Raw genomic sequence first — 22,470 nt, forward strand, 5'->3', positions numbered from 1 at the left:
ATTAAAGCAGCCACATTCAGCTTCTAGAAGAGAAGACACAACTGTTTCATTAAGTCGCTATTGTACGGTGTCCATTTTAGGACATTCTCACATCTCAACGAATACAATGAAAAGGTGTCACGCCTCAGACTAAAAGTCTTCAGGTCTCAGGAAAAACAACGCCAGGTGTCAGGTCTCGTACAATTAGGTATCGGACAAAACAACCTCAGACTAAAAGGCATCAGATGAAATGGACAAATAACCATGTTTTTTTTATTTGTAATAAAACCATGATTAATTTTCATAATGGCAGTAAAAATTCTTGTTTTGTAAGTTGTTTTATACAACTTAGTGTAATATTTAACAGTTAGAAAATTGCGCACATGTGACATCGCTTAAAAATAATTTCGTTTGATGCTTTTATGTCTGATGTCTTTTAGTCTGAGGCTGTTTTCTCCGATGCCTAACTGTACAAGACCTGCCGTCATTTTTCCTAAGACCTGAAGCCTTTTTCAGTCTGATGCGATGCCATTTTCGTTGTATGACTGAAGTCTGAGAATGTCCTAAAATTCACACCATACTATTGACATTTGTTCAGAAAAAAAAAAAAAAACATACAAACATCTTTTTGTGCTTTTATGTTGACAAAATGGATGATGAGGTATGGCAATCCACAGCTGACAAAGCATGCACAGCTTCATCTGGTAAGAGGAACCGAAGTGATATATGGACTCATTTTACTGTTAGCAGTACAGACAAAACAAAGGTGGTGTGCAACCTGTGCAAAGCTACCTTTAGCAGGGGGAAAGATTGCAAACATCTGAGTACATCACAACGTTACATTTACAGGTATATATATATATATATATATATATATATATATATATATTAGGGGTGTAACGGTTCACAAAATTCACGGTTCGGTTCGATACGATACACTGGTGTCACGGTTCGGTTCGGTACGGTTCGGTACGTTTTATCACAACTATGCAGTGTTTTCAGCCACATAACGTTCTTTAACGTTCATTCTTTTAAGATTTCAGACATTTATATACGCATAAGCACCATTAAAACAATATATTTAGAGTTTATAAAATGCACACTGATGTCAGACATCAGTGGAAGGAGCAATAACAATCCATTCATATACAATTTGCCAATATTTATTCATATCAGACACACATAATGGGCCTAAGTAACTATAAAGTTTACTCTATTATTCTTCCAGTTCACCAGCCACTTACTTGCATATATTTCGGGAGAAAATGATGAATTCACCTGCTGCAAATCCGACTGACAGGACTCTGTAAACTGCAGCGCAAACTAAGATGGCGGCGCCTATCTCGCGTTATAGATCAAGATAAAGATCATTTATAAAGGCTTTTAAACGACAAAACACACTCACTTACACATATTTGAGGATCGGAATATCAGATAGTTGATAACATGGTAAGCAAGTTTGTGAATATTTTAAATAAACAAAGAAAAACAAAATAATAGCGATCCATCTGTCATACAGTGTTATTGTTGCTGCGCTCAGCGCTAGTGACACGCAAGACGCGTCCCTATGGAAACATTAAAGGCAAACGTTCTAAAATAATGGTTGCATTAAAAAAAAAAACTCACTCTGGGGGGGAGTTTAGAATATTTTAAACTCACGCTCGAAAGAGATAAAACAAAAACAGCTCCTTATAAAAAAAATGAAAATGTTATATAGCTTACAGGGAATCCAAAGTGCACCCAAACACCAGACCTGTTGGTTATTTGGACGATCTTCTATTTCTGGTCTGTTAAACCTTTACAGTCTATGTGTTAAACACATTAGCCATTTTGCAAAGAGCCTTCAGCGCGTACTGAGTGAGCGAGCGCCTGCCTGAGTAGCCACATGTAAATCAGACGCTCCAGACGCCCCAGACGCGTTCGGTTTGAACGCAGCATAACATAAACGTATAAGTTGGTGGTTTTTTTTTCTTCGGGGGTGTCAGGGGCGTTGCCTGTTACGTCGTTTGGGTTATTGGGCTACCTTGTTGAACGCATAACATTATATTTCACAAACTTTTTTATTTTCCAAATGTAATTAATTAGTCCAACGAACCGTTCGGTACATATAATGCGTACCGCGTACCGAACCGAAAGCCTCGTACCGAACGGTTCGATACGAATACGCGTATCGTTACACCCCTAATATATATATATATATATATATATATATATGCGTTTTGGTTGATGCTGCTAAAGTACAGCTTGGGATGTACTGAAACATCTAAAATGTAAACATTATTATGTATTTTCAGCTAAAAACAAAATATTTACTAATATTTTATTTCATACAGATATTTTATATAGATGCACTTTTATCATTTTATCAATTAATGCATTAGATTTTTAGATTCCATAACCCTGCCCCCAAGAATATAATAAGAATACATAAAACACAATGGAAAGAAATGTCCAGGAAAATTACCATTTTAGCAACAATATAACAATAAAATGTATATACCATTTTAGTAACAATATGATTTTTCAACTGAAAATTGTATAAGCAGAAACAAGAAAATATGGTGCCAGCTTTTGTTTTTAGGTTCTGAAGTAGAAAATGGATAAACAGCTTAAAAATTCTATTTCCAGATGTGGGTGAGCTTGAAATGCCCAACTCCGCTTGATTGGTCAACCAGAGATTATCCTGTGACATCACATCATAGATTCTTCCTCAGTTCCGCACAACAGAATATCCATTGCTTCAGTCATTCGTTCAGCCCCACTTTTACTGGCTATCTCCAGTCCCTCGTCTCCTCCTCTTTTGGTTCCACCCTTTATTGTAACATTATAACATTATTTTTTTATGGCAGGAAAAACAAGAGAAAATGTGATCAGCTGATGTTTGCTAATTATTTTTAAGAAAATGTAATCATCATGTAGTGACCTGATTATCTGATTTCAATAAGAGTCTATTCTATGATTATTTGGATGATATGTTATTAATTTTACATTATTGATTATAGTAGCCCTGTCATTCTTCAGCATGAGATCCAGCAGTGTTGTGGCAATCTAAAGGATTTTAAAAACACATTGTGCACAAATAAAGTTTTGATCTACTTGATCTTTCAGGATCTATTCACTCAGAGCACAGGATGAGCAGCGCCCCCTGCTGGCCTCACTAACACCTCTTCCAGCAGCAGCCTAGCCTTCAGTCTTGGGCTACAGGGTCAAATGGCTCCTGCTCTTTTGCAGTTGATTTCATCTAAGGCTGAGGCTGAAAGTCAGTTGTAGTTATTGTGTTTCTACTCGTCTATTCTCTTTTTCTGTCTAAACATGTCCATTAATGTTAAATGTTTGGCATGCATTTCACCTTTTTTTTTTTTTTTTTACACAGTGTAGTGTGTTACCGGGTAAGACCTGTCAGCCAACTTCAAGTTGTATTTAAGTGTTGATTGAACAGAGCTGCAGTAATCAGGACTGGCTCTGTTTAGTTCAGCTGAAAACCATTATGAAACAAGTTTCATGGATTTCAGCTTCAGACATATAAATGCTCATAAATGCTAGTGTCCAGATTCCCATCAGTCTAAACTGGGTTCAGAGATGATCACTGCTCTTGTGGTCAAACTGTGAGTTCTCACACTCATCAGTAACATGTTTCCAAACCTCAACAGTGAGATCACAGCTCTAAAAACACTACAGAAATCATGTAATGTCTCACTAAGTGCACCGCACACAGACACCTCGCTCAATTAAAACTAGAGAAAAGGTTACGCATAGAGTAAGATACAATACACAGAATAACACAGGGGAAGGAAAGGTTGTATGGAGAAATACAATCCTTCATATATTGTTTTACACAGGGCTTAGAAGGAAACAGTACAGACTTGTTGGTAATGCTTTAGATTACAGCCCAAAAAGTACTGAACAAGTAAAACAAATTAACAGAGTACCTTTCAGTAATTATAATGTACCTATAAAGTATGTATGTGAAGGTATAAGGGAACAATATGTAAAGTTTTGGGAATAAGGGGGTAACAACCAGGAAAATTAACAAACTAAGGGGTACTTAGTTTGCCCATCCCTGATCTAGAGCTTTAGATCTGATCATTGGGTCGATCAAAGGTCATTTATCTTATTTGAGGTTCATTGGTATCAAACAATTGAAAACCTTTGCTTTAAGCCGACAAAAGAAATAACCAATATGTATATGTTCAGATGTATTTATCTTTCGGAGAAGTATCTATATCTGAAGTGTGATGTTGATGAATCAGATCATGTAAAGTGGTTTAGCTCATCAACACCTCTGAAGATCTGGTCTGTCTGTGGTTTCACAAACACAAACTCTGTACTAGTGTGAAAAAAAAAAAGAAATGTGCATATTTCATAACTGTACACTCTAAAAAAATGCGTTCAATTAACTTACAATGAGAAAATTTAACAATTACAGTTTGGATAACAATAAGGGCAATTTAGAATTTAACCAAATGATGCTTTGATATACAAACTTTTTTTAGCCATCAGTTTTAGATTTGTGTGATGTGATTTCATGGGATGAAAGTAAGTGTGCTTTTATATTATCTTTTAAGATAACCTTTTTATACATATTTAACATTGGGAATTATGCTGCTTTACCATAAGAGTATTTAGTTCACAGCAAACTTTTATGAAACTGTTTGTGTGTGAAGTAAGCCTTAAGTTCTTTGACCAAACAAAATAAGCATCACAGATTATTTATCTTCCTATGATTCATCTAGATATATATAGATGAAGTGTGATCTTGATGCATCTGCTCATTTAAGCTGCTTCACTTCTGAAGGTTGAGAATTTGTGGTTTCACAAGCACAAACTTAGTAGCCTTAGACCTAGTAAAAGCCTCATGGTGCATACGTGAAAAACAAACTCAGATTAATAATGTATTCATGCTAAAACCTGTGAACATGACTTTTAACTAATCATTAGCAATATGTTATTGATTATGGGTTTTGAATTAATTTTGATACAGTCATGTGTCTCAACAAGTCATAACATAATTATACCTTTACAAATTATTAGCTAATGATTAATTTACACTATTAGTCAATACTACATGTTGTTAAGCAATAAATAGATTAATAAAGATGTATTTATTATCAATTAATCAAATAGAATCTTCATTAGTTGCTGATGTAGTAATCATTAATAAATGGTTTATTTCTTCATGCAGTCATGCATTAACTCATGATTATCTGCGCATTAGTTAAGTATGAATTAATGCATATTAGTGCCTCGTATTGTAAAGTGTTACCAAAATAATAATAATAATAATAAATAATCCTTACATTTATATAGCGCTTTTCTGGGCACTCAAAGCGCTTTACATATTGAAGGGGGAATCTCCTCAACCACCACCAATATGCAGCATCCACCTGGATGATGCGACGGCAGCCATATTGCGCCAGTACGCCCACCACACACCAGCTTATTGGTAGAGAGGAGACAGAGTGATGAAGCCAATCAGTGTATAGGGATGATTAGGAGGCCATGATGGACAGAGGCCAATGGGGAAGTTTGGCCAGGATGTCGGGGTTACACCCCTACTCTTTTCGAAGGACATCCTGGGATTTTTAATGACCACAGAGAGTCAGGACCTCGGTTTAACGTCTCATCCGAAGGACGGTGCTTTTTGTCAGTATAGTGTCCCCATCACTATACTGGGGTGTTAGGACCCACACAGACCACAGGGTGAGCACCCCCTGCTGGCCTCACTAACACCTCTTCCAGCAGCAACCTAGTTTTCCCAGGAGGTCTCCCATCCAGGTACTAACCAGGCTCAGCCCTGCTTAGCTTCAGTGGGCAACCAGTCTTGGGCTACAGGGTGATATGGCTGCTGTTAAAATTTCAAGCAGTATGTTTTCAAGCAAGCAGGAAAACACACACATATATATAACTGAAACGAGACTGGACACTGAACTGAACACAAACAGGAACTGATATACACAGAGCAGAAGATGAACTAATGATGGTGAGTTAGTGTCCATGGTGACTGATGAGTGGTGGGAACTTAGAGCAAAGAAGCACATGTGACGATTGAAAACCAAAACAAACAGAACATGACGGTGACTGTGTGACAGATCACTTCTTGTCTTGACTTTAGAGTTCAGAGGAAGTTCTCAACCACAGGAGGAGCTGATGATGATTAAAGGAGGAGCTGTAACTATATAATGAAGAGAAAGACTGACAGAAACAGAAAATGGCCGATCAGTGTGATCTGTGTCTGCTGGGACTGATCATTCTCTCTTCACTTCTCACAGGTAAAGAAATCTGGATTTTCTCTAAAGACATTTAGTGGAATTAGTCTGGAAAGAGTTGATTTGAACATGCTCAGTTTATTCTTGCACACATTCACGTTGTGATCTCAGAGTTGTGTATTGATACATACAGATCATACTGTATTATTCCTGATACTGGACATAGAGTCACTCAAACATCTGATGATCAACAATTATCTTCATATTCAGAGATTTCAACAGCTACATGATCAAGACAAACACTTTATTCTAGAGAGTGATTGTCTTAAGTGAGGGGAAAAGACTGTTTGATATGCTTTATGTTTCATTTATTAATGTACAGTAGTCAACATTGGAAGTGGATCAAAAAAGTTCATCACAGTTGTCCTAAGAAGAAGGTTTTAAGACAACTTTGAAGAAAGGTTTTGATCTACTTCAAATGTTGACTTCAGTATATCATAGATCAGTCAAATATACTGTGTTTCAGGTACCAGTGGAGTGGATGATCCTCATGTGTTCATCAGTTCTGGTGAAAATGTCCGTCTGCCCTGTAATAATGCTCTTTCTGACTGCAAATCAACTACATGGAGCTACAGGAGAGCTGCTGTGTCTGTTGATCTGATTGATCAAGGGATAATAAATAAAGACACAGAGAGACATGAGAGACTGAGTCTGGGGTCTGACTGCTCTCTGAACATCAAGAACGTCACAGAAGATGATCATGGATATTACATCTGCCTACAATATGTGAATGATGAACAACTAGGAAATGTTACTTATTTTTTTGCACCTGTTTTTCTGCATGTTCTTCATGGTAATTTTATGATTATCTAATTTAAAAAGGACAGATTCTCCCTTTAAACTCACATGATGATTGAAGAGTCTGTGATTTGTGTCTTGTGTTCAGTTTCAGTATCTTCATCATCTTCATCATCATCCTCATCATCACCACAGACTGAGATCAGTCCAGGTCGCTCTGTGACTCTCTCCTGTCAGATGTATTCATATGATGGAGTCTCTTGTAATTATTTGGTCCCTTCTAAAGGACTTCAGCTGTTGTGGGTGAATCAGACTGGTGCTGATCTGAAGACAGACTCCAGATATCAGATATTATTCTCATCAGATCACTGTATCATCACTCTGACTACAACACTCCTGAATGAAGATGACAACAGAGAGTGGAGATGTCAGCTTACTCGCAGAAATCAACTCCAGACCTCAGTCAGATACACTGTCAAGTATTCAGGTGAGAAACAACTATTACTACTGTAAAATATGATGTTAATGTCCTACAGATGAACATCTGAACATTCATCTTCTGATTCCAGTCAGCAGCTCAAACTCTGAGAAGAAATCAAGCCAAACTACAGCAGCAGCTCCTACACAAGGTTCATGATCACATGATCACTGTCACACATCATCAGTCTCTCACTTCACTGGTTCACACTGGCTTTAATTAATCCATCCTTTCATTTGTACAGAGAATCAGAAGTCATTAAATACTCCAAACTCTGAGAGGACAGCAGCTGCTCAAACACCTGGATTTACTGAACAACAAGGTGTTTATTCATGTATTTCTTATTTCAGTGGTTTACAGAGAGTTACTGAGGAAGAGCTTATCAAACCATATTGAATTTATAGACCTCAATCATTCACACAAACAAACAAACAGGAAGTCATAGTGAGCATTTATTTCAGACCCCCCCTGTAGTGAAAATCAAGTTTTTAATGTTGTTTATATGTCTATGTAATGTTTTTAATATGCTTTAAGGCAAACCATGTGTAAATTCATAAGTCAGCAACATTGATGAGCATTTTATGTTTGAAACTGCAGTAAGCCAAAGACAGTCTAAAACCCGTGGTTTGACATCAGTGGTGTTTGTGACGTCACAGACTACAACCTCCCGGCAGGCTTAAGCATATCATTAACTATGACTGCTCTGAAGCAGGAAAGTCCTGAGAGAAGCCAGGTTATCCCGGTATATTTTTCCTGTTGATGTGAAAAATTGTGTAGATCTATCAATATAGCGAGTCTATTACGATGTTATGATGAACTATAGGCCTTTCTCCACTGACGTTCTGAGTTGTTCAAAGCGTTTGTAAGGATACTGATTGTTAGAAGGCAGCTGTCTGACTCTGAGATAAAGAACAGGAACGGTGTGTGTAACATTAGCAACACATTACTAGCTGTTTGATAATGTAGTCAAGCAAAAGGCTATCTATAATAATTCATATTAATTAATGACAGAACCGTCGCAAGGGCTGTGCCAAGTGTATGAGCGCATAGGGGCTCACGCCAAAGTAAAGTGACAGCTGAACTGAAGTAAAGCCAATAAAGTTCATGTTTTTGTCCTTTGAAATATTTTAATACTATACAACATAGCTAAAACAATATTGCTCTGAGAATGTGTGTGTGACCGTGATTCATGTGCATATTCAGTCAGTGTGGAATCACACGTCAAGTTCTGAGAGAGCTATTCAGTCCATTATAAATTCAGATTTTGGCCACATCTGGAATGGATCAAACCAAAGATATTAGCCTACCTGATAAGTTCAAGTAAATACGCTGGAAATCCGCGCTCATTCAAGGATGTGCATGTATTTCATATACGGAGAAGGCACGGGCCTGCAGAATTTCATCTGATACAAAGTGTTTTTTATTTAACACTAAAAAGTTAAATAAGTATGTATATCCTAACTATTACGCACCTTTCAGACCATCACTGGGAACAAAGGTACCGCAGAACGAATGTAGCTCTATCTCTAGATGTTTTAAATGTTTTTAAATCTGAAAACTTCTGTTCACAGAGAAAAACGCCTGAAAAACAATGCTGGTTCTCTCAATACTGTCATGAGCCAGGTTTGATTACTCTTGTTTTTGGGTGTCTTTTCCCCCTCTATCATTCATCTTTCATTGGTTTCAGCTGTTCCCTGTTACCTCTGGCATTCGCGCTCCCATGCACGCACCTGTTCTGTGTCTTCGCGCTGATTGCGCTGCCTACTTTTCCCTGTTCTTTGTTCTTGTCTGTGTCCAGGAATTGTTGTATGTGAGTGTGACGAGCTTCTCGCTCTCTTGCTTGACGAGATTTGTGTATGTGTTAGCAGCTATTAGTCTGAGTCCCAGTCCCAGTCTAGAACCCGATTGTGTTCCTGCTGTCCTGATCAGCCGTACAGAGTTACCTGTCTGCAGGCATGGTTGCTTCTTTCTGCCAGCCTGGACCATCTTCATCGGTCTACGCTTCACTCCAGTTGGACTACACTTCTGTTGAGGATCTGTGACTCTGTGACTGCTGTATAATCCTTTGTTCTCCAGCTGCAGCATGTTTTCTATATCGTGCCTGGCAGTCTGTTTCTGTTTGTATTTGGGACTGAATAAACTTTGCAAACTACTTTCGCCTCTAGGTCATCTAGAGTCACCTGACAGATACTGTGTGTTTTACAAAGAAATCGCTTCAGGTGATTCAGTGAGAGAGCAGTCCATACGAATGCGAGCGGATTCAGACCGTTTTGCAAACGTGTTTGACCAATTCATAATTTAGAACACAATTTAAGCATCAGAAAATATGTGAGCAGTTCAGTTACATAGCTGTTAAAAAGCAAAGCTTTTTTCTTAAATATCCACAACACAAACAACAAATTGCCCGTTGCTACAGCAACAGTAGATTCTCTGAGCTGGCGTGAACATGTGGAAGTGGGGCTAATTTGCATATTCATTGATCTGTGTATATTAAATGAGGCAAGGGTGTAGAGTTACATTGAAGCTATTTTAAGTGGTGATCAAAGGTGAGTTTTAATGGATAAAATAATTTACTGTTATGCGACTGCAGAAGACCCAGAGGCAAAAGGAGCAGGTTAACAGAATTTATTTAGAGTCCCAAACAAAATAGAACATAAACAGTCTGCCAGGCGTCATAACACAGCACGCTGCAGCTGGAGAACAGAAGGGGTAGCAACAGTTCTTTCCCTGAAGGAAGCCCTAGTTCTACAATGGCTCGGTGGTCGATCTGGAGTGTCTCAGGAAGTAGATGGAGAGCACCCAGGCTGGTAGATGGAGAGCACCCAGGCTGGTGGATGGAAGAAACCAGGCCTGCAGACAGAAGTCTCAGACAGATGGACCGCGAGTTCTGGTACTGGAGCTGGTACTGGGACTGGGACTCGGACTGATAACACAGACACAAGTAGAGTTATAACGGTAGCAGAGAGAAAGCGCGAACGCAGGCAGACATGACGAACAGCTGAAACGAATCAGCAAAGATGAACAAAGAAGGAAAAAGACATAAAACAAAGAAACAATCAAACCTGGCTCATGACAGTACCCCTCCCCTCTCCGAGGAAGAGGACTGGCGAGAGCGAAGGAAGTCATCAATGAGCGAGCGGTCCAGGACGTCCCGGGCTGGAATCCAGCTCCTCTGTAACCGGACTGTAACTGGACTGTAACCCTCCCAATCAACCAGATACTGGTAGCCCCGCCCCTGGCGGTGCACGTCCAGCAGTTTCCTAACCCTGTAGATGGGAATCCTCGACCAGAACCAGACAATGGGTGGGTCTGGCGGGAGTGCGAACAACGGGCTTAAGACAAGAAACGTGGAAGACTGGGTGGACGCGCCGCAAGTTGGGAGGCAATTTGAGTTTGACAGCCACAGGACTGATGACTTTGATAATAGAAAAGAGACCGATGAAGCGCAGAGCCAATTTGCGAGATTCACTTTGCAGGGGCAAATCCCAAGTGGACAACCACACTTTTTGACCGCAAATGTATCTGGGAGCTTTGATGCGACGGCGATTGGCAGTACGACGAGAACGCTCTCTGTTGCGACATAAAGCGGATCTCACTGTCCTCCAGGTGCGTTGGCAACGGTGGATAAACGCTTGGACCGAAGGAACAGAGGCTTCAGTCTCCTGGGAGGGAAACAGAGGAGGCTGATAGCCGTGAGATGACTGAAACGGTGATAACCCGGTGGCTGAGGAGGAGAGAGAATTATGGTCGTATTCGACCCATGGTAACTGCTCGCTCCAGGACGAAGGGTTGCAAAAAGGCCAAAGTACAGAGCATATGACCCAAAATTTGGTTAGTTTGTCTGAGGATGAAATCCTGACGTCAAGCTGGCAGAAGCACAGAATTTCCTCCAGAATTGAGATGCAAATTGAGGGCCTCTGTCCGAGACGATGTCCAAGGAAAGACCGTGCAGACGAAAAACGTGCTCGATGACAACTTGGGCGGACTCCTTAGCAGAGAGGAGTTTACAGAGCGGAACGAAGTGGGCGGCTTTAGAAAAACGGTCTACAATAGTAAGGATGACTGTGTTATTGGCTGAAGCCGGAAGTCCAGTAACGAAATCCATGGCGATATGAGACCATGGACGAGATGGAATCAGGAGGGGTCTAAGGAGCCCCGCGGGAGGATAATTATTCGACTTAGTTTGTGCACAAACAGCACACGAAGCAACATACCAGCGCATGTCACGAGCCCTTGAGGGCCACCAAAAATGTTAACTGACAGCCGCGAGAGTCCCTCTAACCCCAGGATGAACGACCAATTTAGAAGAATGTCCCCAGCGGAGGACAGCGGGACGCATGGACTGTGGAACGAATAAATGACCTTACATTGACTGACCTGACATTGACGAGGAATATAAACATTTGTTAAAGCCGCCTTGACCTGTCTCTCGATACCCCAAGTCACGCCCCCCACCACACATCCCTCTGGCAAGAGGTTCTGTGGAGGATGCGCTCTCCAAGGTACCCGAACTGACGAGAGAGAGCGTCAGGCTTAGTGTTCTTTGAGCCGGGTCGGTACGAAATGGTAAAATCAAAGCGGCCAAAAAAAGCGCCCAACGAGCCTGACGGGCATTTAGTCGATTTGTTGTTCAGATATACTCGAGATTCCTATGATCCGTCCATACAATGAACGGAGTAGCAGAACCCTCTAGCCAGTGGCGCCACTCACCCAACTCCAAGCGGATGGCGAGAAGCTCGCGATTGACGATATCATAATTATGTTCGGCCGGTGAAAGACGATGAGAAAATAAGCACAAGGGTGGACCTTTTCATCAACGGGGGAACGCTGAGAAAGTACCACGACAACAGCTACATCAGAGGCATCGACTTCAACTGTGAATTGTCTCCCGGGGTCCGGCATACCACCGAGCCAAGGAATGATACTGACTGGGCGTGGAAGACGCATTTCTCGGCCTTAACAACGAGCTTATTCTCTAAGAGGCGCTGAAAGACACGACAAACATGCTGAACGTGCGCTTGGAGAGAAGGCGAAAAAATTAGAATGTCATCAAGGTAAACAAAAACAAAAATATTAATCATGTCTCTCAAGACATCATTTACCAGTGCCTGAAAAACAGCCGGTGCGTTGACAAGGCCGAATGGAAGAACCCGATATTCAGAGTGCCCGAGCGGTGTGTTGAACGCCGTCTTCCATTCGTCGCTCACCTTTATACGCACCAAATGGTAAGCGTTGCGGAGATCAAGCTTCGTGAAAACCTGAGCTCCCTGCAGGATCTCAAAGGCCGATGACATAAGGCAAGGGTTAACGATTCTTGACTGTTATGTCATTGAGCCCTCGATAATCTATACAAGGACGCAAGGACCCGGCAGGCGAGGTGGGTGGGACAATGGTCCCTGTGGCGAGACTTTCAGAAACATATTTCTCAAGAGCTTCGTGCTCTGGGGCGGACAATGAATACAAGCGACCGCGAGGGGGGTAGTACCAGGAAGTAATTCAATGCTACAGTCATACGGACGGTGAGGAGGAAGGGATGCAACCCGGGAATGACTGAAGACCGCTTGCAAATCGTGATACTCCTCCGGCACTCCAGACAAATCACCAGGTTTTTCCTGAAAAACAGAGACAGAAGAAACAGCAGGGACAGCAGATACAAGACATTGAACGTGACATGACAAATTTCAGGACTGAATAGTCCCCTCAACCCAGTTAATCTGAGGATTATGTTGGACAAGCCAGGGATGACCCAAAACAATAGGGACAACAGTAGAATGAAAAATAGAAAAAGAAATAGTCTCTTGATGATTGCCAGAGATGGTGAGACTCACTGGTATGGTGACATAGCGAATGCCAGGCAGCTCACTGCCGTCTAGCGCGAACAGGATACAGGGTAGGATCTTCTAACTTGCGGACAGGAATGTTCCTTTCCTGAGCCCATTCCTCGTCCACAAAATTTCCCTCCGACCCTGAATCAATGAAGTCTTGACACGATGCAAAAGCCCCTGCCCACTGGAGGATGACAGGGAGTGTGGTGACAGTCTGAGCAGGAGGGGAGTGTGAAGCAGTGCTCAACAGTAATCCCCGGTCTACTGGCGAGCGCTTTCTTTTAACGGACAGACTGCGACTAGATCCCGAACGCCCACAGTACATACAGAGGTGATGCAGGATACGGCGCTGGCATTTGGCGGGGGAGATGCGAATGCCCGAAGTTTGCACAGGCTCAGGGAATTGGGCAGCATCGAAAGACACCGCAGCGGGCGCAAGTTGAGGAGAGGATTGTACCAGCTGCGCGCCGCGGGCACTACGCCGAAGGTCAGCTCGTTTCTCCAGTCGGATTGCTAATTCCACCATCTGGTCGAAAGCAGCGGGGACTTCATGTGCATAAATCTCATTCTTTATCTCGGGACACAAACCCTCCAGAAAACGTGCAGTCAGAGCCGGTTCATTCCACTCACATGTCACAGAGAGTGTGCGAAACTCGATGGAGTAGTCCGAGACAGAACGCTTCCCCTGGCGCAGCACAGCAAGCTGACAAGAAGCCTCATGCCCACTCACGGATCGATCAAACACCTTAATAATTTCTTCTTTAAAGGAGGTGAAAGACTGGCAGCATTCCACCTCCGCCTCCCAGACCGTCATGGCCCAGTCCCACGCTCTTCCCGTCAATAATGAAATCACAAAAGCAATCCTGGCGCAGTCGGGCGATTTAAGTCTGTCACCTGGCCCGCGAGGTTCTCCACAGCGTATCTCGTAGCCAAAAGCTCCTCCTCATGCCTGCCGAGCATAGCACCCTGCATCTCCACAGCAGAACGGATAAGTCCCTCCTTCGTCGGGTCCATGTTTGGTTGGATAATTCTGTTATGCGACTGCAGAAGACCCAGAGGCAAAAGGAGCAGGTTAACGGAATTTATTTAGAGTCCCAAACAAAATAGAACATAATCAATCTGCCAGGCGTCGTAACACGGCACGCTGCAGCTGGAGAACAGAAGAGATAGCAATAGTTCATTCCCTGAAGGAAGCCCCAGTTCTACAATTGCTTCGGTGGTCGATCTGGAGTGTCTCAGGAGGTAGATGAAGAGCACCCAGGCTGGTAGATGGAAGAAACCAGGCCTGCAGACAGAAGTCTCAGACAGAAGGACTACGAGTTCAGGTACTGGAGCTGGTACTGGGACTGGGACTCAGACTGATAACACACACACAAGTAGAGTTATAACGGTAGCAGAGAGATATTGCGGTAGCACGCCACACTAACAGTTAGACAATTACCCGACACAGACACGAACAGACAGCAGGGAGAAATAACCAGAGCAATCAATACAGACACAGAACAGCTGCGGACGCAAAAGCGCGAACGCAGGCAGAAATGACGAACAGCTGAAACGAATCAGCAAAGATGAATGGATCTCATGTTCGTGTGAACATCTTCAGCACAGCACACTACAGCAGTTAAATAAATCAGTCTCACTTTGTAAAAGAAATGTCTTGATGATGTGTTCATGCATTCAAATATGATTTTGTTTTTAATAGTTGTAACATCAACTACAGCAACAGAACTGATTCCAACCTCTCTAGGTGTGTATGAACAACATCCTCATTTCAGTTTTCACACTCTGGAGTTTTTCTAGAATCAGGATCTAAATGAACTCATTGTAGTGAAAATGAGCTCTGTGGACATCAGTATTAATATGACTGTAATATCGTCTCTCTCTCAGTGATTGTGATTGTTGTCGCTTCATTCGCTGTTCTCCTTCCTGCTCTTATTCTCTGGATGATTCGCAGAAAAAGAGACGGTGAGTTTTTACAGTTTCGTATATTTCTAACAGACAAAAAGTCCAAAACACCTGATAAAATAAACATGTAATTTAGACAAATATTATGTGTTTGAGACTGTATTGTGTATTTGGTTTTGATCAGTATTCTCTTGATATTATGTTTCAGATAACAGAAGAGGAACTGATGACTCTGAGGTGAGTATTGTAGGTCGATCCTTGAGTTATTCATGTTTATAAGCTCTGAGCCATGAAATATGACACTCATATTAGTCAGATTATGACAGGTTAGTACTGTACTGTTTTTGGTCTAAAACTCACAGATAAGAATAAATATGATGAGCCAACGACACAATCAACATTTACATCCATCTACTGCCAGTGAACAATATGATTCATCTTCAATAATCTGTATATTTGTGTATATTTGACAGTGTTAAAGTTAGTCAAGTTAAGTCACCTTTATTTATATAGCGATTTTACCAATGCAGATTGTGTCAAAGCAGCTTTACAGTGATAACTGGTATATAAGTTTGGCTGCACAGCAGCTTTTAAAGAAAACTTTGTCATTGTCCAGCTTAACCCTCTGGGGTCTGAGGATTTTTGGGGCCCTGGAGAAGTTTTGACATGCCCTGACATTTGTGCTTTTTTCAGTTGTTCAAAAACATATTAATGGAAAAGGTGTCATTACACTGTAGGCAAGGCAAGGCAAGGCAATTTTATTTGTATAGCACATTTCATACACAATGGTAATTCAAAGTGCTTTACATAAAGAAGAAGAATAAAAATATAACATAAGGAATAGAAATAACAGTAAAAATAACAGGAAGTCTTAGGGAGTTTTTTTGTTGTTGTTGCTGTTGTTCTCGTCGTTGTTGATGTCCGTCAGAGTGGATCTAAATGGATCTATCCATCAGAGCAGATCTAAATGGATCTTCCTCACACAACAGGACCACTGTCTGTTAAGGCACTTCAAACTGATAAACAAAGTTTCAATCTCCCCTTTTGCCAAGACACCTCAAACTGTGCCACACAGCCCTAATCCCCCTTAGATATCTTATCTATGCAATGCAATTCAAATTTCCCCTTTGGAAAGTGTCCTGACTGTAATCTAGAGATATCTTAACCATTCACCACAGCTCAAATTTCCCCATGGTTTGTCCCCTTATCCACATTTACCAAATTTTAACCTAATCACAAATGCTTTCTTCCTAATTCTCCCAGCTCTTTCAACCAGACAGCAACATTTAAAATGCATTAAAAGTCAGAAATAACAAGATGATACATAAAAGATATAAAATACATTAAAAATGAAATAAAAACAGGAAAAAAGCAATTAAAAGAATAAAAAGATAATACGTATAAAATAAAATGCAAACAGTTCGGACATAGCACAGTGCTCAATCAGCAAATGCATAGATAAAAAGATATGTTTTGAGTCTGGATTTGAATGTGGCTACTGTTGGAGCACACCTGATCTCTTCTTGAAGCTGGTTCCAGCTGCGGCTGGCGTAACAGCTAAAAGCAGACCCTCCTTGCTTTGAGTGAACCTTTGGTATTTCTAAGTGACTTGATCCTGATGATCTGAGTGATCTGTTAGGTTTATATTCTATGAGCATATCTGCAATGTATTGAGGTCCTAGGCCATTGAGTGATTTATAAACAAGTAACAGTACTTTAAAATCAATTCTAAATGCAACTGGAAGCCAGTCCAAGGACCTGAGGACTGGTGTGATGTGTTCATGTTTTCTGGTTCTGCTCAGAATCCTGGCAGCAGTGTTCTGTATGAGCTGCAGCTGTTTTATGGTCTTTTTGGGAAGACCAGTGAGGAGTCCATTACAATAATCCACCCTGCTGGTGATGAAAGCATGAACAAGTTTCTCTAAGTCTTGACTGGAGACAAAGCATCTAATTCTTGCAATATTTTTGAGATGATAATATGCTGATTTAGTTATTGTCTTTACATGGCTACTGAAACTCAGGTCTGACTCCAAAATCACACCAAGATTCCTGACTTGATTTTTAGTTGTTTGACCCCTAGAGTGATGTTCACTTTGAGAACTTCATCTTTGTTTCCAAACGCAATGACTTCAGTTTTGTCTTTGTTTAACTGAAGGAAGTTTAGGCACATCCAATTTTTTATTTCATCAATGCACTGGCACAGGGAGTCAATGGGGCTGTAGTCGTTAGGTGATAGGGCTAGGTAAATCTGGGTGTCGTCTTTTAAGTGAGCGGATGTTTAAAAGTGCTAACTTAACAGTCTTACTTTCTGTCTCTACAGTAATCTTAGTTTGACGTGTAATAGGTAGCAGATTAAATGGGATTGCCAAACGGTTTAAGAAGGCCTTAGGCTTTCTATCACGTGATAAAACAGAAATAGAGAAAGCAACAGGCACACTGGGTTCCCGCATGTTCTGTAAACATTTGACAAAGTCACTGTTATCATAGCGGGGACCCGACACACATCACTGAGAGCTGTTATCGGTTGTTTTTGATTCACCTAGAACAGATGGAGAAGGATGTGGGCCCTGGCGTTGTGGCAGGGGCCGAAGAGCTCTCGCAGGAGGAGGGGGAGGCCGAGCTGGGCCCACAGGCTTTGGTGGTTTCGGGGCTTGACGCTTTTTTGTTGATATCTGGGGGCTCGCAGCAAAAGAGTGGAAGAGTTTGGTTCCAGCATACACCAGTTCCTCCATTTTCTCTGAGAAGCACAGAAGAGGGGATGCTGGAGAGAGGGACAACGTGTCCGGTCAGAGGGGCTGTTGCTCTGGAGGCTGTAATATGTTGTCCTGGCTTCCCTGGCTGTTTTCCCGAAAGTCGTCCTTGGGTGCTGAATCTTGGAGCAGTTCTAACACGTCACTGTCTCTCAGTGAGCTCTGTGGGCAGGGCTCAGTCAGGATTGTGTCCGTGAGCAGTGGTTGTTGTGGCTGAGTGGTGTTATCATTGACCTTGTGGGCTGTGTCAAGCGCAAGTCCATTCAGGTGCTGAAATGAAGTCCTGTGGTCAGTTGTACTCTGTCCAGGTGTGTTTGTGCCATTCAGGTTGGGTGGATTTGCACACACTGCTGAAGGATGACTGAGGGAGAAGTAGATATTATCCTTTAGCACTCTTGAGCCCAGTTTTTTTGGGTGCAGGCCATCATGTGTGAACAATTGTCTCTGACTCCAGAAAAGATTAAAGTTGTCATTGAAATTCAGTCCCTTTAAGTTGCAGGTTTTTTTTGCAGCCATGTGTTAAGCCCAAGTAACTGTGTAAATCTATTTGTTCCTCTTGCTGGGAGTAGTCCACTGATGAACGACTGAACTTTTAGTCTTCTAAGCATTTCAAAAAGTTCATTGAAATCCCTTTTAAGGAGTTCTGACTGCTCCTTCCGAATATCATTCTTCCCCACATGGATGATTAGTCGATTTGCAGTTTTATATTTCATCAGAATGCTCTTAAGTTCCCTGTTTACATCAGAAACTGTTGCTTGTGGAAGGCAGCATGTAGTTGTATCCCTGCTGATAATGTTTCTGATAATAGAGTCACCCACTATCAGAGTCCTGGGCTCGGCTGCTCTATGAGCTGAGTACTGCTGTTTGCTCGACCTTGAGCGGCAGTTAGCATCGGTGTTAGCTGCTGGCTGATTTGATCTGTGTCCGATCATGTTTGGAGATTCCTCACCCACATTCATTAACACTTCAAATCTGTTCTCCAGATGTATTGGCGGTGGTAGGGAGCTAGTGTTTGGGGTAGAGGATGCTACTGCATTAATATGTGATACTCGTGACAATTTGATGTCTCGAGTGCCTTTGGGTCTCACTCCCTGTTTGTGCCATCGATTAGTATGTTGATCAGTTTCGGCACTCAGTATGGTCTGTTTAGGGGCATTAGATTCATGGGACTCACCGGCTGTGTGCTGAGGACGTCCATGACGAAGCTCTGTTGTGTGTTCCTTCTGGTTTGGTAGTCCCGCAAGTAACTTTGTTTCAAGAACTGCAATCCTTTGTAGAAGTCTGTGGCAATTTGTGCAGCAGGTAGATTCTTCAACCAGAGGAGGCATATTATTTATAATCCTTTTGGATGTAGGCAGCTGTGTTTTCCCTTCTCCGGAATGTAAGCTGATGGCTGCCGTCAGTGGGAGGCTGGTTGGTTAAAAATTCCCCTTTTTTGTAGCAATTCTTCCAGTTAAAACGTTTGTTGGTGCCAAGATTTGTCATTTGAGCACTGTGCTGATTTGCTGTAGTTAAAATTAGGAGATAAAATATAAAAGCAATAGAGCAAAGCACGGAGCTGTAAGCAGGAGCATCCGAACAGTAGCGAAGCAGTAGCGAAGCACAAATTCAGCACATACTAGGCTACCATAATATGTGAGCAACATGTATGTACATGTTTGTATTTTTGAAGGAATAACATTTATGCATGGTTATTGAAAAAAAACAAAAAACTTAAGTCACTGGAATATGGTCACAAATATTAAATATGTGTTCACAAGAATTCTGGGTATTGGAGGTTGTAGACTAGAGTTTTTGCTTCAAAATGATGGGTAACACTTTATAATAACGTTCAGTTATAAGTCACTTATAAATTATTAGTTAATGAAGAACTAATCATTTACAAAACATGAATATACATTCATAAATGATTAATAAGTGATATTTTAACATTTTATGAATGTTTTATTAATTAGGTTATAAGTCATTTATAATTTATTAGTTAATGATCAGTGATTAGTAAATGAGTTTTAGTAAATTAGTAAATTATCATTAGTAAATTATCAGTATATGATTTAATGATGAAGTTGTAAGCTGGTCTGTGTTCAAAAGCAGAAACATGCAGGTATGCTAAATCATTATTTTTAAGAAGAGTAATGTATTTGTTTTGAAGTGGATAAACATTTATAAATGCCTTACAGTCAGGTGATTTCAGTGGGTTATGTTAAATCCTTTCACTCATCAGCACAGACTGTTCTGTGTGGAGTGTGTGGGATCTAGTGATGAAGTGAACCTCTGAACCGGTTTTACTTTCCACTGAAGCTCACATCAGGTGCAGAGAGTTAAACACTCCATGTGTGTCAGAGAAGACAGCTGTAAACGCATTTACAAAATTAAAATTAAATAATATACAAAGCTTTCTGCAGCCCCTTTTCTAAAGTGTAAACAATTCATCACTTGCAAATGTGTTATATATCATATGTAAACCTTTCTTACCTGTTACAAATTATTTGTATATGTATACAAGTCATTTATAACACTTTCTGCATCCCCTATTCTAAAGTGTAAACTATTCATCACTTATAAATGTGTTACATGTCAAGTCAAGTCAAGTCAAGTCACCTTTATTTATATAGCGCTTTTTACAATGCAGATTGTGTCAAAGCAGCTTTACATTGATAAGTGTCAATGCAGGCAGATCAGAAGCACTGTTGAATAAATGTCAAGAATACTGTTGAATGTCAAGTCAAATGTCAAGTGTCCCCAACTAAGCAAGCCAAAGGCGACAGCGGCAAGGAACCCAAACTCCATCAGGTGACATCAGGTGGCAAACAAGTGGCAAATAGGTGTTAAAATGGAGAGAAAAACCTTGGGAGAAACCAGGCTTAGTCGGGGGGCCAGTTCTCCTCTGGTGAACAGTGCTTTGTTACAATTCAGGTTGCTATCATAAGTCTGATAGGATCACAACATTCAAAGTATTTATTTCAGTTCCATCCAGTTGAGGATCGTATTCATCACGCTGGTATGGGCGGTTTGTTGAGGAACTGTGCTACTGGCTGTCATGTTGATGAGGCCTTCACAATGGATGATCTAGTTGACTCAATCTCTGCTGATACTTCAGGGCTGCGTTGTGGTCGTGTCATGGCGCCGGTCCTTGGTCTCAGCTGGATACAGCCCGGATCCGGTTGACTACGGTAAACCTCGGGATAAACAGAAAGACTAATATTAGCGTAGATGCCATTCTTTTTCTGATGTAACGAGTACATCTGGTGTTATAGGAAGTGTTCCCGGTTCCGGCTGACCTAATTTATGCAGCCTAATAATCTTTTAACGGATTTGAAAATATAAATTGATAATGTGTTATGTGTATGCCAGGTTAAAGAGATGCATTTTTAGTCTAGATTTAAACTGACAGAGTGTGTCTGCATCCCGAACAATGCTAGGAAGATTGTTCCAGAGTTTAGGTGCCAAATAGGAGAAGGATCTACCGCCTGTAGTTGATTTTGATATTCTAGGTATTATCAGCTGGCCTGAATTCTGAGATCGCAATAAACGTGAAGGACTATAATGCATTAAGAGCTCGCTTAGGTACTGGGGAGCTAAACCATTTAGTGCTTTGTAAGTAATTAGCAAGATTTTAAAATTTATACGATGTTTAACAGGAAGCCAATGCAGTGATGACAGAACTGGGCTAATATGGTCATACTTCCTAGTTCTAGTAAGAACTCTAGCTGCTGCATTTTGTACGAGCTGTAGTTTATTTATCAAGCGAGCAGAACAACCACCCAGTAGAGCGTTACAGTAGTCTAGCCTTGAGGTCATAAACGCATGAACTAACTGTTCTGCATTTTTCATTGAGAGCATATGTCGTAGTTTAGATATATTTTTAAGATGGACGAATGCGGTTTTACAGATGCTAGTAACATGGCCTTCAAATGAAAGATTGGTAACAAAGAGCACACCCAGGTTCCTAGCTGACGACGAAGACTTAACAGAGCAGCCATCAAGTGTTAGACAGTATTCTAGATTATTGCGTGAAGAAGTTTTCGGTCCAAAAATTAGAATCTCTGTTTTTTCTGAATTTAGTAGTAGGAAATTACTGGTCATCCAGTTTTTTATATCAGCTATACATTCTGTTAATTTAGAGAATTGGTAAGTTTCGCCAGGGCGCGAAGAAATGTAGAGCTGAGTATCATCAGCGTAACAATGAAAACTAACGCCATGCTTCCTAATGATATCTCCCAAGGGTAGCATGTACAGAGTGAAAAGCAACGGTCCTAGTACTGAGCCTTGTGGTAATCCATATTGAACTTGTGATTGATATGACATCTCTTCGTTTACTACTACAAACTGATAACGGTCAGATAAGTATGATTTGAACCATGACAATGCAATTCCACTAATGCCAATATAGTTTTCGAGTCTATTTAGAAGAATATTGTGATCAATAGTGTCAAATGCAGCACTAAGATCCAGTAACACTAATAGAGAGATACAACCACGATCTGATGATAAGAGCAAATCATTAGTAACTCTAATGAGAGCAGTCT

At 41.0% G+C, this 22,470-nt stretch overlaps 1 protein-coding gene across 1 annotated transcript in view; it reads left to right on the plus strand.

Annotated features, from left to right (window-relative positions):
- LOC125247050 overlaps positions 1-22,470 on the plus strand; it is an 84,336-nt gene that overhangs the window by 56,796 nt on the left and 5,070 nt on the right. The window contains exons 6-10 of the mRNA XM_048158216.1: positions 7,520-7,612; positions 7,706-7,783; positions 14,989-15,033; positions 15,174-15,251; positions 15,400-15,428. Coding sequence (XP_048014173.1) covers positions 7,520-7,612; positions 7,706-7,783; positions 14,989-15,033; positions 15,174-15,251; positions 15,400-15,428 — 323 coding nt within the window. The remainder of the gene's footprint in view (positions 1-7,519; positions 7,613-7,705; positions 7,784-14,988; positions 15,034-15,173; positions 15,252-15,399; positions 15,429-22,470) is intronic.

Source organism: Megalobrama amblycephala, linkage group LG1, assembly GCF_018812025.1.
Source record: "Megalobrama amblycephala isolate DHTTF-2021 linkage group LG1, ASM1881202v1, whole genome shotgun sequence".
In the NCBI taxonomy this organism is placed as follows: domain Eukaryota; kingdom Metazoa; phylum Chordata; class Actinopteri; order Cypriniformes; family Xenocyprididae; genus Megalobrama; species Megalobrama amblycephala.